The 16812-nt window shown below is 41.7% G+C and overlaps 1 protein-coding gene across 6 annotated transcripts in view; it reads right to left on the bottom strand.

Annotated features, from left to right (window-relative positions):
• RABGAP1L (RAB GTPase activating protein 1 like) overlaps nucleotides 1-16812 on the bottom strand; it is a 231946-nt gene that overhangs the window by 30922 nt on the left and 184212 nt on the right. The window contains exon 1 of one of the 6 annotated variants that reach the window (XM_066624192.1): nucleotides 6902-7049. The exons of the other annotated variants lie outside the window; for them this stretch is intronic. Within the exon in view, the coding sequence (XP_066480289.1) occupies nucleotides 6902-7012 (111 nt within the window). The 5' untranslated portion in view covers nucleotides 7013-7049. Of the gene's footprint in view, nucleotides 1-6901; nucleotides 7050-16812 lie in introns of those variants that run through there. 6 annotated transcript variants of the gene reach the window in all.

Below are 16812 nucleotides of genomic sequence, written 5' to 3'. Positions count from 1 at the left end.
AGTGGGTTGAGACAAAAGAGATGGTGAGATCTGAGAGGGGTGATTAATGCCATTAATCACTTAGATTAATAATCCCAATCCTAGAGAATGTAGATGAAACTGAAGCATAGCCAAATAGAGATTCTCTTGAAGTTAGCATGTTCCAAAATATTTAAATAAATGGTATCCAGCAATCTTGTGCCAGGGTAAAAAGGCAGGTGCAAGTTTTTCAAGACTGAACTAGCACTTGAAGAGTTAACAAGTACATCTAAGATGTGGATTGATTAGATTTGGTTTCAACTTGTAACAAATGCATTCAATATTCTCCCTAGAAAACTAGTCGAAAGATAGTATGATTCCTTTGCCAAAGTAAATACAGTTATTGTGATCAAGTTTCCATTACATACGAAGTATAGAAAAAAAAATTTTTTTAAAGCCCAGGCCAGGAAGCTCATGTCAGGCCAGAGACTAGCATTGGTCTGAGAAAATTCAGATAGGACAGACCTTCCACTTCCTTTGGGCTACTTGAAGATGTCTGTGCCTGGAAGTGAAGGCAAGGAAGAGCTCAGGACAAGGAAGCTCAGGCCATCTTTATTTATTTAACGTAAGGCATATAATACGTTTCTGTCATATCTTTTGTTGTTGTCGTTTTCATATTTTAAAAGGTAAAATAGCTCAGGTGCCTTGGCAGAAAGATGGGAAATTCAGGGGTGCCCCCTTATCCGCAGGGGTTCCATTCCAGAACACACCTCTCTCTGCACGGATACATGGAACCGTCATATGGGCGAATACCCATCCCCATGGTCTGGGGGCTGCCCCCCTCTGGAGGCAAGGGGAGTGGCACTAAGCTCAGCAGAGTGGAGCAACCCTCAGCTCCAGAAGGGGACCGTGCAGGGTTGTGTGCACTGGGGGGGCCCAGACCCGATCTGTGGATAACTGACTCTGTGGATACGGGATCTGCAGATATGGGGGATCCCCTGTACATGCAACACACAGAAGGATATTTGCTATTTTAGTGTTCTTCTCATGACTGCCATTTTTGCCCTTTTGGGGTCTTGACAGAATTCTTCAGAAAACGCAAAAAAGGTCATGAGGTCAATACCATCTCATAGCTCTATCAATGTTCTCTTATTCTTTGCATACTTGTAGTGCAAACAAAGTAGATTAAAAACGGCAGTTTCACTACTTTCTCCACTATGTCACAATAAATATGGATTACAGAATCACTCACATCTTGTCAGCACACCCACATAGTCAGATGGCAGCAATAATCAGAACAGTCTAAAATATATGGGATGGTGAGTGGGAGCATCCTGGCAGGTGGAGAGGTCAGATTGTGGAGAGGAAGTTGCATGGAGACTATCCTACATTGTAAGCGACAATTCCGAGAATTAGGGCAGTTAGATTGTGAAATTCCAAGGCACAAGATAGGTGGGTGGGGAAGAAAGAAGTCAGAATTTAAACTAATGTAAAAATGTCTTGCAAATTGAGAATAATAATAATAATACAGGTATTTATATACCGCCTTTCTTGGTCTTTATTCAAGACTTTATTCAAGGCGGTTTACATAGGCAGGCTTATTAAATCCCCGTAGGGATTTTTACAATTTGAAAGAATGTTCTATCTTACAAGAACCACAACATTCAGGTGTTACTTTCTTGATCTGGCCACGCATTCCATCCTCCCACGCTCAGAGCAGATGGAATAACTCGGCTCAGCTTGTCAGCTGCTTCAAGGTCGCACAGTGCTGGAGGCCTCGAACTGGCGACCTTCGGAAGATGACTTCCATTTTTAAACTCCTTTCAGAGACACAAGCAACACAAGGATGCACTCTTGGGGAAGAGGGAAATCAGGTGTCCCTGGTTAAATTTCTAAAAAAAATCTTATTCTGTAGCAAATAGGAAGGAGATTATAGATACATCTCATCACATCGCAATAATCCTAAAACCATTTCCAGCTTGTATAGTGTGGAAATAAGACATAAGCCTGTAAATTCCTAGTTCACAGCTCAATCTTTTATTTGCAAATTATTTTATGGCAAGTTCTAATTGGCTGTAGCACCTGCGCAGTGACTGCTGTGCCAACCTACAGTGACACAATGTGCTGTAAAGCACATTGTGACAGCCTAGCAGTTAGGAGCACCAGCGGGAAAGCCTGTGCCATCCCCGCTGGTACAAGAAGGAATGCGTGCCAGAGCAGATAAAAGGCACAATAAGCAGTTAGGGGCTGGGGAAGGGCAGGCAGAGGTCTGGTGATGGGTGGGTAGGGTCCTGAATCAGCAGTGCTGGCTCACACTGAATCCTGTGCCTGGGCCTGGAAACCTGAAGTGGGATGACTTGGATTTGCACCAGCTATTTAGCAGGTATATATCCAAGCTGCCCCACTGAGCAGGCTGGTGCTTTACATAGGAAAAGGGGACAATGTCCCCTTACCTTAAGAAGACCTACAGCCTGCTCAGTTAGTGCTTAGGATGCAGTACGGCCACGCTGGCACCACTGCATCAGTGCAGGTTAGGACTGGACTGTCTTGGCAAGTAACTCTATATCTGACTTAACCCCTCATTTGCAACAGGGCAATGATAACATCAGCCTCTCTTACAGTGCTCTTCAGGGACTATTGAGAGCCAAACTATGCATTATGTTAAATGTGTCATTGATCCTAATGTGTTTAACTTTTCTTGATCAGAAAAGAGATGCCTGAGGGGGGGCATGATTGAGACATACAAAATTATGCACGGGGAGGACAGAGTGGATACAGAAATGCTCTTTACACTCTCACATAACACCAGAACCAGGGGTCATTCACTAAAATTGACTGTTGGGAGGGTTAGGACAGACAAAAGAAAATATTTCTTTACTCAGCGTGCGGTTGGTCTGTGGAACTCCTTGCCACAAGATGTGGTGATGGCATCTGGCCTAGATGCCTTTAAAAGAGGATTGGACAAGTTTCTGGAGGGAAAATTCATCACGGGTTACAAGCCATGATGTGAATGAATAAATGAATGAATGAACCTTTATTAGGCATAGATAGAGAAATCATAAAAGCAAACATAATTAGTCCTAATCCCGTTTATCAAAAACGGAGTTAAGATACTAAATTACTAATAAAACATTTACAGTTCAACATAAAATATCAACATTTTTGACAAATTACATTAAGAAGGTTTAGAAATCGCTAAAAGTAAAAATTTAGAAACTCCCTCTAGCACATCTGGTGAGCAGTCATTTAGGAGACACTTCAGTTTTGCCTCATCCGAAAGCCCATTCATTTTGGCGGGATCTAGTGTGCCGAGGACAATAAAAAAGAATGTGTATGATTGATTCAACATTTCCCAAATTACAAGGGCAGAGGCGTTCTTTGTATGGTATTTGCCTGTATCTGCCTTCTGTGACCTTGGATGGAAACACATTGAATCTTGCCAAGGAGATTGCACGACGTTCAGAAGGGTTGATCAGAATACTCAGATAAGGAACCATTTGCCCATACTTTAGCGGGATAGAGAAATTAAGAGGGGAGCAAATTCTAGAAGCAAGTTCAAAGAGGTTTTGTGCCTCAATGTCTAACATTCTTTGCTTTACCCTTTGATAAACTCCAGGGAATGGATAGAAACTTAAAAAATCCAATGAAAAACCAATTGATTCAATTTTCGATTTAATTTGGCTATACCATTTAGAAGAACCAGACTCAGATAGCATTCTGGATAGGAGACTGCCTGGTTTCACGTTATAATGTAATTGGAGCCAATAGTGTATGGTTAAAAGCCATGCTCTTGATACTAAGAGTGATTGTCCGGTCTCCAAACATAATGTAGAGTATGCAATTATGCAATGCATCTCTGCCATGATGTGTATGTGCAACATCCTGATTTTAGAAATGGGCTATGTCAGATGCACGGGAGGGCACCAGGATGAGGTCTCTTGTTATCTGGTGTGTTCCCTGGGGCATTTGGTGGGCCGCTGTGAGATACAGGAAGCTGGACTAGATGGGTATATGAGGTATATGACCTGATCCAGTGGGGCTGTTCTTATGTTCTTATGATCAAATAGTAGCTGCAGGAAAGGGTGATCTGGATTGGGATTGTGCCATGGGGGGAAAGGAACATTGACTCTTTGGCCCATTGTGGTCCTGATCTAGATTGGGGCCCCCGCAGCTGCTATTTTGTGAAGAACAGTTAGGCAAGTCAGGGCTAACAATGATTTGAATGTAACATGTATTTTGGACCCAAGATGCTGCACATATATAGTACTTTTGAACATTGTAACACAGTGGTTTCCAAACTGTGGGTTGTGACCTGATTTTTGGTTGGATCGCAAAACTGAAAAGCTGGCAACTGACAAGGAAAATGTATCGAGTTCTATGGGAACCAAGACAGAGCAGTACATATGTTTACTCATGAGTATGTGAATGTGCCTTGGTGCACATGAAGGGCAGGCTGAGGGGAACAGAAGACCACCACAATGATGAATGTGGAGCTCATCCACATGCTCCCAAAGGCACCTCCCCCATAGTAAAAAAAGATAAAAACAGAGGGTTTGAACTGCTGGTAATTTGAAACTTTTTTAAAGTCTCGTAAAGCTAGAAGGATCCTGATAAAGTGTCATTTTAAAAAGTTGATCTCAGTGCTAAAAAGTTTGGGAACCACTAATCTAACACATAATATAAATGCTATTTTATTACTGCTATTTCTGTTGTCATAAAACTGCACCCATGCCCATGTTCTCACTGTACAGATGTTTTATTGACTTTTGCAGATAACATCAGATTGTATTTTTGCTTTTCTTCAGTTAATCAAGCTAGTAATTCTTTCCATGATTGCTAAAATTCCTAAGTTTTCTCAAGTCTATATCCTTATTACTTAGAATAATTACTGTAAAACGACACACACAGTCTTCTTTGTTAAGATTTCCTAATGAGGTTTTCTATTACAGTATTATCTAAAACTTGTAAAAAGTCATTTTGGGTCCCCTCAGGGGGAGAAAAGTGGGATAGAAATATGGTAAACAAAATCCAAGGGGCAAAACAAGTACAGCCTAGTGGCGTAGGCACAAGGTTTTAGATAAGAATCACAATATAATAATCAGACTAACTGGACATCAATGTTGTATGGGCCACCAAGTTTCATGCAATAAATTTTATTTGAAGATTCACAGCTGGTTCGCCAGTTTCTCCCCACCACCATTACCCACCGCCAAGGTATGGGTAGAAAACTAGCTACTGCTCATTTGCCTATATTGATTTGCCTACACCAAATTGGTCCCAACCTGCAGCCTTGCTGTCATCATTTTATTAGTTGCTGAAGCTGGGTAAGTCTGCTGCTAAAAGCTTTGTCCCCTTGGCTTTCTGCCCAGAGAAAAAGAAGTGCAAATGTTTAGGCTCTCCTGAATGACATTTATTTTCTCTCCATTTTTTACATTCATTTTTCTCTCCATTTGAATGCATGTGGATGGACAGAAGAACAGAAATGTGTCTGTGAATTAGAATATAGTATTCCTAATCCTACTCCCATTACATGGATGGTGAATAGATAATAAAAAGTAAGCAGAATGCAATTGGGATGAAACAACTACAAACCTCCTGTGAAAGGAAGGGGTAAACATTGCAGACTCTTCTGGTGTGTATGGGGAAAGGAGAGTTTGAGCTATCATGGTGGGTTGGTTTGGATGAAGAAGAGGGATTTCCTGTGGGAACAAGGGGATAAGAGCATGGATTGGCATTACATGTTTGGCAGTCCATTTTCAAATGTGCTTGATTTTGTTCTTTTTGATGTTGTGCTCTGAAGTCTTTTGCACAGATGAAAGGATAGCTTTGTATGCATACAAATATTATAGCAACATAATAATATAAAAAATATATAACATGAAAAACTATGATAGGCAATATCACACCACACCAGCCTGTGCTGCTGATTCTAGTATATGAGAGATTCTACTGTAGGAGTAAGTAAAAAATCAGTTTTGGTTGTAGTACTGCACAAAAGACATTGATGTAACACACAGTGCCCCACCAACATGAGTTGAATCTTGTCTGATTGCTTTGGGAAGGAAAAAATTCAGCCACATGATCAGCCACCTCTGTAGACTTATTCTGAAGTATTCTAGCACTGTATATTACTTCGTTAAGAAATGTACCATCAATGTAAAGTATTAAGGTGACGCTGGTGATCCAACAGGAATTTTGTGAGGTAACTAAGGGTCCACGCTCACAGAGATTTGCATACACTGTGGCTGGCAAGGCAATAAATATTTTAAATAAGGTGCAACTTAACTCTGGATTATACCAGATTACACCATTTAAACCCCACTGAGCCAAGTTTTCTGCTGATAAATTGTGAATTAAAATTCCTCAGAGGAAAGCTGCTCAGTTCTTGTACAAGGAGCACAATAGCTAGTCTGTATTTGCTGCTGTGAAATTATAAGCATTCCATATGCACATTACTCTCCCTGGTTAAAGCCTACCTTTCCTGTGAGGCTTGACTCTTCAGACCCCATCACCAACTGAATGGGGTGAAAGGGTGCCTAAGTACATGCAACTGCAATTGCTCAGATTCCCTTTTCTCTCTTTTTTCCATAAACAAATAAAAGATAGGTAAGGAGGATGTGTTTTTCTCTTGACTTGGTTCTTACCAAGCTCACTAGTCCTTCAAGTTAAGCAAGGTCAACCCCAGGCACAAAGAGTTGCCCTGAAGCACCATTCAAGTTTACGCTAGTGTAGCAGTACCAAGGATGATCAAGCAATTCTTCTACACAAGACAATGGCATATATATAACAAGGGGCTATGATTATATGTGAATGTGGAAGGTTTTTGAAAAGTTGGGGAATATTGTCAAGTCAATGAGGACTAAAGACGACAGACCAGGGAGAAATAACTTCCAACATTAAAGATAAATTGGAACCAACAATATTTCACAATCTGGACACCTACCACATATTTAGGTTTGCTGATCGCCACCAGGCTGGCCAGAAAGTCTTCATCGTACCGCTGGCTAAAAACATGAGAATCGTAGGCCACCACAATGGAAATTTCTTGCATCATTTTGTCAATACACTCTCTGCAGCAGTGACCAGCAACAGGCTCAGTATCCAATGACAAAGAATTAGCTCAGCTCTGTCTCGGTTGATCACACCCACCTGAAGCAACTAAGTGGGTGGAGTGTCACAGAAGGAACAAAAAAAGAAAAACACACAGCAGCCAACCAATTCAGCTCCTGTATGCTGCTTTCCTTAGGGTGTTTCCCTTATCTTTGCAGGAAATGTGTAGTTCAAACACCTGTCCACATTCACAGGGAACAGAAGAGTAATTCATTAAGGTTGTCTTCAATAATAAGAAAGTTCTTTCTCAAGGTGAAATGAAGTCCAAAAGAGGCACAGAGATAAATATTAGAAAACATCAGTTCAATATGGATTCCAAACCTCTGTTTCCTTTGAATGTAATGTTTCACCACAGTCAGAAGATTCTTGTTAGTGGAGGAGTCTCAATTTCTCAAGATGACTCGCCTTTTGCTTATTCCACAAATTCTCACAGAAAGAATGAACCATGTTCTGTCACCCTTGAAATTTCATAGAGCAGCTTATCAGATACTTAGAAAAAATGTTTTTTCCTTTGGCAGCTAGTCCGTTTTTGGAGTGCTTTGTTTCTCTTTGAAATAAACTGACATAAAACAGAAACATGGTGGCTCATGATTCTTTTAAATTGCAGTCCTGAAATAATCTCACATAGCTGCAAGATTATAAGAACTAGTTTTCCTGGTTAGGTAAAGAACTTGCACCTCAAAATAATAAATCTCATCCAAGCAATCTTCACTCTCAAAACACAGAAGAGCAGAAACTCTTTTAACACTTTTAACAGGAAGCATTTGGCCCTCCTGTAGCTTTTAACTGCAATAGTGACTTGGTGGTTTCAGTCCACCAGTATCTCATTCACTATACACTACATTTATCAGTAATAAGCAAAATAAAACATCTGAGTTTTTTGATCTACAATTTGATGGAGACATGCAAAGCTATGTAAAAGTTTACGGCCTCAAAATATCACAAACTTGCAAGTGTTTCAAATTCTTAGATAAAAAATGAAGGAACCAAGAGTCCTGCTTCTGTTTTACTTACTGCATATTTTGCTCTTTTCTATAGGCATTTTGTTCCAGTGATTAAAAAAATCCAATATATATAAAAAGGATACATTTTTGTGGTTGCAAAAATCACGTGGCATTTCCTAGCACATTGTCACATGCTTGGTTCTTCAGATTGAAAATAATTAACTCTGCTCTTCTCTTTATCCTGTTTTTCTTCAGGAATCTCTCTCAATGGTTTTATGGATTTTCAATAGCAACAGGTGGTGTTTGCAGTTAAACAGGAAAGCTGGGATACAGCTGTAGCATTCAGGATTTAAAAAATCCCTTTTAAGAAGGGAGGAGTAAAAATGACATGTTATTGCTAGGAAACAGCAGAGAATTTTAATAGGCTTAAGTCAAGCAAAATGCAAAGCTGGAAGGAGAAATCCTTGAGATTAAGATAGCTACCAATCATATTTAACCCAGAAAGTACAGGAAAAAAGTCTAATTTATTCTAATTTAAACTTGATATCCATAAACTGCAGAGGCTAGTCTTACTAGTTTTCCAGTGAAGGTAATGGAACTCTAAGCCTTAAACAAACTCTTCTTCCTTGATGCCTGTAGATAAAATTCCTACCTGACATTCTAAAACCTGCACTCTGTTTTCCCAAGCACTATTTAGGGAGTCCTGGAAATCTCTTCACAACAAGCATTTTCTTTTCCACTCTGCATTCAACTTCCTGGTAGATAATATTTGCTAGAAGTGAAAGCAGCTCTTCCTGCCTTTGCAGTTTTCTCTGTCAGTGTGACTCAGTGTGGGTGTATGATAGATAATGTGTGCACAAAGTGAGCGGACAAAGACACCTGTTGTAGGAAGAGGTAAGAAACGGAACTTCCCATGATTCCACACTCCCTATCTGATGCATTGCAGGAAGAGATGAAATTACAACTGAACAGCACATACATTATGATCCCAAAGCTATTATGTTAGAATACAGTACATTACAATTACATTCAGTCCTCTCTGTTAACTGCTGTGACATAGGAAAAAGATGGGAATGGTAAATGCAAGATTCCTCCCCAGAAATAATAACAAAAACCTTTAATAGTATCTAGATTTTCTTTTCAATGATGATTAAAAAAAACAAACTCCAACTATTACTAGCTGATCTGAGCTAATTAAACATATTTGACAGCAACAGAATGTTAGGAGTCAATATCTGACACAATCATCCTACCTAGTCCAAACAAAATTTAAAGTATCCTTTCTGGATGCTTATCTGCTCAAAAATGTTTTTAATTTGTGACTGATTATTATGTTTGTTATAATTAGATAGCTTCATAATCTTGTCTCTTGTACCAAATTCAATCTGGCACTTTAAGGGAAATATTCGGCCCTAGGAAGGCCGCAGTATTCATCTTGTTTTCCACATTTAATCACTAGCCATACAGTACATTCACTAGCTCCCCTTTCTATCATGGTACACACCAGTTTTCTAGAAGGCAGGACACAATAATATTGTTCTCTGCTTCTCTCTACTCTCCTACGGAACTGACTGTCAGGGAAAGGAAGTGAAAACCTCCAAATATAACACTATGTAACTTGGAGGTCAGTCCTAGATTCTCCTCCAGTTCTGTCAGCAGCAATATTTCACAAAACTAGGCAAAGAGAACATGTTCTTTCTAAGTGATCTGTAACATTTTCCAAGAAAGCCATACCTGCCCCTCTGATCCAGTGTACAAACTCCCTTTTTAAACATTTCAAACACTTCTCTGCAGAATATAATTTACTGAGGACATGTTGACTAATCACCTCTTCCTCTATTTTGAATTAAACACGGTTATGGCTTTGCATTATCATACCGCAATGATTCTGCAGTAGTAGCCATGAGGGAAGTGGTTCTTACCCTTCTTTCTTCATTCTAAAATTACATCTATTATCTCAAGCCTCTAAATTTGATCAAGCATTTTACTGTTCAAAAATAAATATTTGTTCTAAATTTTGAATGATTTCAGTTATTGGCAGTAATGTTGGTATTCTACAAATTCATTTGGTGGTTCAAAAAGCCCACCTGAAAGGAGAAGATATCACTTCAAGACCCTCAAATTCCTGTCCACTCAGAGAGTTCACTAATTGCACTCGCTATGTCTGCCCCCCAGAACACCCTACCTGTCTCCCCCACAATCCATCAAAAACACCCTCCATGCTTCTGCTTATGGACAGCCAAAGCCTATGCATGTCTACTCAGAAGTAAGTCCCATTAGAGTCAATGTCATTAGAGTCAATTAGAGTCAATGTCCTTGCAGGCTTAAACAGCCCCAACAAGGCCCAAGAGCCAACATACCTTTCCCTTTACTGCTGGTACACTTAGGGACAGCAATCCAATTAAGTACTTCTGTGGCACCGCAGAAGGAGGTAGGCTGGTGCAAGGACATGTGCCAGCCTCCAAAGGCCATATCAGTCCCCACTGCACTGGCGGACAGCTACGTTTACGTCAGCCTACCTTGGCTGGTGTGGGGGTTTGGGAAGGGCAAGGGGAGGGCAGAATGGGAGCATTCCAGGGCAGGGGAGAGTGGGCGGCGGGTGGGACGGTCAGCAGGTTAGGCCCAGGAAGGGGGTGATACCAGGTTCTGGCACTTAGGCCGGATTCTAACTTCCCTCCCGGGTGGCCTGGCCTAGCACCAGGCCACTCAGATCTCTGCCACCTCTTTAAGTGGTGCAGAACTGAGTAGCCCCATTCGGGCCACTGCCATGTGACAAGGGGTAAAGGGAAGTGATTCCCCTTGCCCAAGGTTGTGCTGCAGCCAGCCCCAAACCTGCACTGGATACAGAGCAGGCCGGCCAGCCTGCTATTCCAGCACAGGATAGGATTGGGCTGTTAAAGACAAAAGGAAGCAGGAAAAATTCAGAAGAGTGCCATCTCACCACTTTTTCACATGATGTGCTGCATTGCAATATACAGTCAGTTCTTATTATCCACTAGGGTTAGTTTCCTGGAAAACCTAGTGGATACCAAATTAGCAGATACTAAATCATTGATCCTATGGGGAAAATGGGGTTATGTTCTAGGGGACCCTCTTCACCATACACTTTATGAACTTTATGAACCTGAATTTTTACTTGATGAGCCCTCACTAATTCCCAGCCCCATATTCTTCATGGGCTGGGAGATAGCAAGGGCTCATCACCATCTCCAACATCTGATGCTTCCTCTTTGGTGCCGGCTATCTCTCAACTCGCTGAAGGTTGCTGGCCCAACAAAGAAGCCTCAGAGTTCAGCAGTGGAGAGGGGGTTGTTTCACCTGTCCTCCTCCTCTACCAGGCTCTTGACTCCTTCCCAGGGCTTGCCCCAGTCCCAGAGCATTCTTCAGGTAGCCTTCCAGATACCTCTTAACACTGGTCTCCTATCATCACCAGGGTTGTGAAGGTTCAGCTGGAATCCCCAAGATGGTGCCCAAGTTTGAAAACAGACATAAATTGTCCAACAATTCTCCATGGGCCAATACCAACACCTGTTTGATGCAGAAAATTAACCCATCCCAGACAACTTTCTAAAAAACAAGGAGTATAATTGGATGAACACAATACCATCAGCCATATATTGCAAAGGCATCTCTTTCTCTCTCTCTCTGTGCGGCTCCAGTGCTGCCTTCTGCTCATCAGGAGGCCACTGCCTCTCCTCCTGCAGCTGCAACCTCTCTCAACTCTGTCTGCCTGCTAGTAGCTGCCCCAGGCCCCCCCCCACCCCGTGCAAACTAGCACAGTATCCATGGATTACGAGAACAGTCTCACAGATAAAGAGAGGTAAGTGGCAATTCTGCCCCTCACGAATAAGTGAATTCGCAGATAGAGAACTTGCGTATAAAGAGATAACTGTATACTGTAACAATGGTGGGGAGGGGAAAAATTAGGGGGAAAATCCCTTTCTCCTCTCATTTACTACTGCTGGGAACTAGTAAGTAAAAGAGATTTTGCAGTATGAGAGGCTGGCAGAAAGCACAATTTCACAGCAGGATACGACATTTTTCAAGTGGCTTAGAAAATATTCTAATGCGGGGTAAGAAAGATTATTTCGGATCTAATTCAAGGCAAACAAGACAGAACATGCCCAATACTAGTTACTGAATGTGCATGGAGGCAACTAGAATGTTGGATTTGAACTCAATGCCAACAAGATTGGGTTAAGGCAACAGGAGAACTTCAAGTTGTGGGGGACACTGTTTCAAGCTACAAGTTTCAGGAAGATTCTTTTCACTGTTATGTTTGAAACATTTCATACAAACAGAGACAAAAATAAAGGTATACGTAACTACTATGCTCCATCAAGCAAATACACATAAAACTTTCCAAACAATGATACTTAGAGTAAAATGGAAGAGAGTTATTCTGTAAAATCTCTCAGTTGAGGAAGTTCTCATAAAATAAAAGATATGATGACAAATACTGCCAAAATGTCAATGCTGCTTTCATTTTTCAGGACTATGTGCATCACAAAATTTGCAACAAGTGGATAGGATGCATGATACTGATGTGCAAAAGCTTCATTGCCACTCAAAACTTATCAAGGTGACAAAGACATTAAAAGCAACAGATTTTCAGAAACATAAATATTTCAGAAATATTTCATTGCCCATGGTATATGTGTTAGTTCTGGGTGACTTGCTCTGGCCTTAGATTCATTCAGTTCTGTATCAGAAGCAACTGAAATGGAATCTATGCAGGGTGGAGAGTGAGAATGTAAAAGCTGAGATGGTAGAATTTGTGACTATTCTACTTCAGACTGGAGTGAGGACTGGCTTAGCCGGGATGCTGACTGAAGCACTTGCTTTAAGTGGTGAGTTGGGGGGAGCGGTGAGCTGAGAAGGAGTGCCCTGCACCTCACACCTGCCTGCCTCCCACTGAGTTATTTCAGTTGGCTCTCTGAACCTCTTTCCAATCACTGAGACTGAGTAGAAGAGGATCAGAGCAGTGGCACCTCACCATTCCCTCCAGCACTGCCAGAGGGGAAAAAAGCTACCTCTACCATTTCCTTGTTCCACTTGGCTGCTGAGGAAAGTAGCTCAGTGAGCAAGAAGAAATAAATTATGATGATCTGGAGCTCACTCCCACCTCCTTAACTTCAGCTCTGGCACTCTCTCCTTCCCCCACACGGTCCTATTTAAAATAAACAGGATAAACAGAGAATTCGAAGAGTATTCTACTTATCCTGTTTACTTCAAACATAACCATGTGGCGCTGAAGGTAAGTAGAGGGCTCCAGATTTCCATGCTCTACGTCTCTCTCCCCTCCTGGCCCACACACAGTTTCTTTCCAAAGCAGCCAGGTTGAGGTGGCAGCAACAGCAATGGTGGGGAGAGGCTGCACATTTGTGGCAGTTTATTTTTTATTTTTATTGGGAGAGGTGCATACTAACACAAGCAGCAGATTTGACCCAATTCAGGTGGCAGATTCACTGAGGGCACAGCTGGGTAGCGAGTCATATTTTTAATTTCTCCCCAAACAAATTGTGCATGATGTAAACCAGCAAACGAGGGAGAGGTCAGCGCTAAAAATTTCTTCATTTACTATATGTGCTTGTTTTCTCCAGGCCAGGAGGTTTTTTTCCATGGGGAAACATTAAAAATATGACTCCCCACCTGTTTTCTGAACAGGAACAGCCCAAAATTCTACCACCCTAGCTTACCACTGCACTATGTACAATGTGTAATCAGTCTGAATTATCCATTCATAACTGCTGAAAAAGGTTTAACAGAATTCCGTGGCCCTAGCAGAGGCAAAGCTCAAGCCATGAATTATGCCAAGACAGAGTGAATCGCTTTTTTAATGGATGGAATCTTTGGGCTCACAAGAGCCTCTAAAATTTTTTAATTGGTTTCTCATGGCACACTAGCAGTTCTCTTGGACCACTGTAATGTGCCCTGTTACATGATTTGGGAGAAACCACTTTACCCAAATAAATTGTTTTGTTATGACCTACCATCTGTCATTTGGACTGTGCCTTGGTTGCACCTTTGCCTGTAAGCCCAAACTCAATTTAGGCATTTGATGAAATTAGTCTGAAATTCAAACTTTTAAGGGGGTCAAAGAAATAGAAAATGCCAAGACAAAAGATGGTAATTCTAGAATAATATTACCTGAGTGTACATCTATAGAATGTTTTACGGGAAATGAAGAGACACAGTTTTGTTTTATGTGCATGCTATATAGAGTAGACATTTAAGTAAGAAGACAATGGAAAGTCAGCATGTGACATTTTTCCTAACAAGAGTTGCTTCCACACTAGGAGCCTTTAGCACTGTTGAGGCTTTGCTTTTCTGGAGTCATCTGCAAGTAGAATTAAGAAAGTGGCTCTGCACAGGCTAGAATGACATCAGGATATGGAGTATTCTGAGGCAAAGTCCTATACTGACCCTCTCCCCCAATGGCATATATGCACAATGCCCCCTCCCAGTGATGTGTGGCAACACTAACTGAGTAGCAGAACACCAGACACGCCTCATCATTGACTACTGCTTTACCTGTGAGAGATGGTGCTGGAGAAGGAGTGTGCACTGCTACCAGTAAGACTCCCCATTCAGTCTTGGGAAGCTTACAGGCAATGGTGAAGTCTTGCAGTAAGCAAATGTTCCTCCTTCAGCAGTACCTTTTCAGGTTTCACAGGCATCCTGGGACAAACCAGAAGGGCAAAGTATTTGGGAAACTTCAAATGCCACTGTTGCTGAAGGAATATCCATGGCTGCCCATCTTCATCAGTAAGTTTTTCAGGGTCTAATAGAAAGGATTACTGAATGGTGATTCAGTGGTGTAGCTAGCTCAAAATTACTCCTTTTGTGTCACTCCCAGAAATGATGTCACTTCCAGGTGCGACATCACAACCTTGGAGGTTTTTTAAAAAAATAGAAAGGCTGTAACCTTTGCCCACCGGAGTCTTTAAACAGGCTATGGAAGCTCTTCTGAGCCACAGGGAGGACACACATGGAATGTGGGCAAACTTGGGGCTGGCACTCTGAGTTGCAGGAAGGCCACTCCCCCCTGGCAGCTTGGAATCCAGGGCAGTTGCCTCCCTGGCCCCTGTTCGTAATAGCACTGATTGGTAGCATCAGGCATCCCTCCTAAGCACTGGGGGTGAAGAATTGGCTGAAGCAGCCTTCTGATGAACATAGCCTGTGCCCAACATTACCCTGACTCTGCACATAGTACATAATCAAGTGCTATAATGCCACAGACGATCTCCACAAGCAAGATTGGACATATGCTAGGAAGTGCTTAGGTGTCAATCAGTAAGTGCCTTTAGGCAGTGGTGTCACTAGGGGGTGAGGGAGTGTGGATCGCACCAGGTGATGACATCACTACTGTCCAAAATTGTGAAAATTGATATTTTCAAATAATGCCATCATGTTACACATCATTACATGCGGAATTTCATGCAGAATGCAATGAAACAAAGTGTTTAAAAATGGTTGTTCAATCAAATGTTATGGCAAATAACCACATATGGCCTTATGTAACAAAAAGTGGATTTTCATAACTCAAAATTAAGCAGTGAGACTGATGGTTCCAAGAGCAAATGAGGTGTTATGATGACACAGCAGGGAACCAATAAGGTGTTAGATGGAAATGAAAGCTGACTCATACTATCACAGCTAATATTAAAACTCTTACTCAGTTGTGTGAATGTCATCAAGTTGGCCACCGGTTTTTTTGTTGGTTACTGATTTGTTGGGTGACCTGTACTGTTCTATATTAAATAAAAAAAGATAAAGTTAATGGGGGTTACACTAATCCTAGAGATGCCATTGCATTTAGAATGTGTGTATGATATTGTAATTTATTCTGTATGGTCTGGTATGGGAGGAGGTCCATCATGGGGGTGACATGACATAACCAGCTTCTGCACTGGGTAATGCAAACCCTAATGACACCACTGCTTTAGAACTACAGATTAATTAGTTATTTTGTCTGACCCGGCAACAAACTGTTATTTATTTATTTGAAATATTCATATCTTGTGTTTCTTTGCCCAACAACAAGGCTTCAGAGTGATGAACAATATGAAAAAACAAGAATAAGAGGAGGAGGCTTCTTCTTCTTCTTGGCAGCAATGAGTGTTAAATTCTTCCCCAGTCCTTAGTTGTTACACTCTGGTTCATTTCTAACTCATGACTAGGGTTTGGACTTTCCCCAACTGAGAGCTTCCACGAGAGTCAGGTACCTAGCAAAAACGGCCACCATTGGAGAAGGATGGATCTGTGTGAATTCCTAAATGCTGTGCAATTTTCTTGTTGCCATCCTCTTCTACTCACGAGAGCCCAAACACTCTGCTTCTCCAGAGAGCTGCGGAGGAAGTCTCACCATGACTGTGAATGACTTTGACCTTCAGGCAACATTGGAGATTACTCCATGATGGTAAAGAAATTTTACTTCTCTGCCACCGCTGTATTAGCACAGAGCTAATACATTTTATCTGGTGTGCTCCCTGGGGCATTTGGTGGGCCGCTGTGAGATACAGGAAGCTGGACTAGATGGGCCTATGGCCTGATCCAGTGGGGCTGTTCTTATGTTCTTAGAGCTATCCAGTGAAGTAATGAGGAGGTTGTTACATCTAGGCCTCAATGACCTCAGAGTGGGCTTTCCCACGCCCGGGGCAACCTCTGCTTTTGCCCCCCCCCCGCTCCTGACCTTGAAATCATTGCAGTGATGTCATCGTCACTGCAATTACTTCCACATGCTGCCTCCTCTGTTCCCCAAGGGGGAATAAAGGAGGCAGCCCAGGCTCTGACAGAG

This window comes from Tiliqua scincoides, chromosome 4 (assembly GCF_035046505.1).
Source record: "Tiliqua scincoides isolate rTilSci1 chromosome 4, rTilSci1.hap2, whole genome shotgun sequence".
Lineage (NCBI taxonomy): Eukaryota > Metazoa > Chordata > Lepidosauria > Squamata > Scincidae > Tiliqua > Tiliqua scincoides.
The sequence above is the reverse complement of the archived record's forward strand: the minus strand, read 5'-3'. Positions and strand labels throughout refer to the sequence as shown.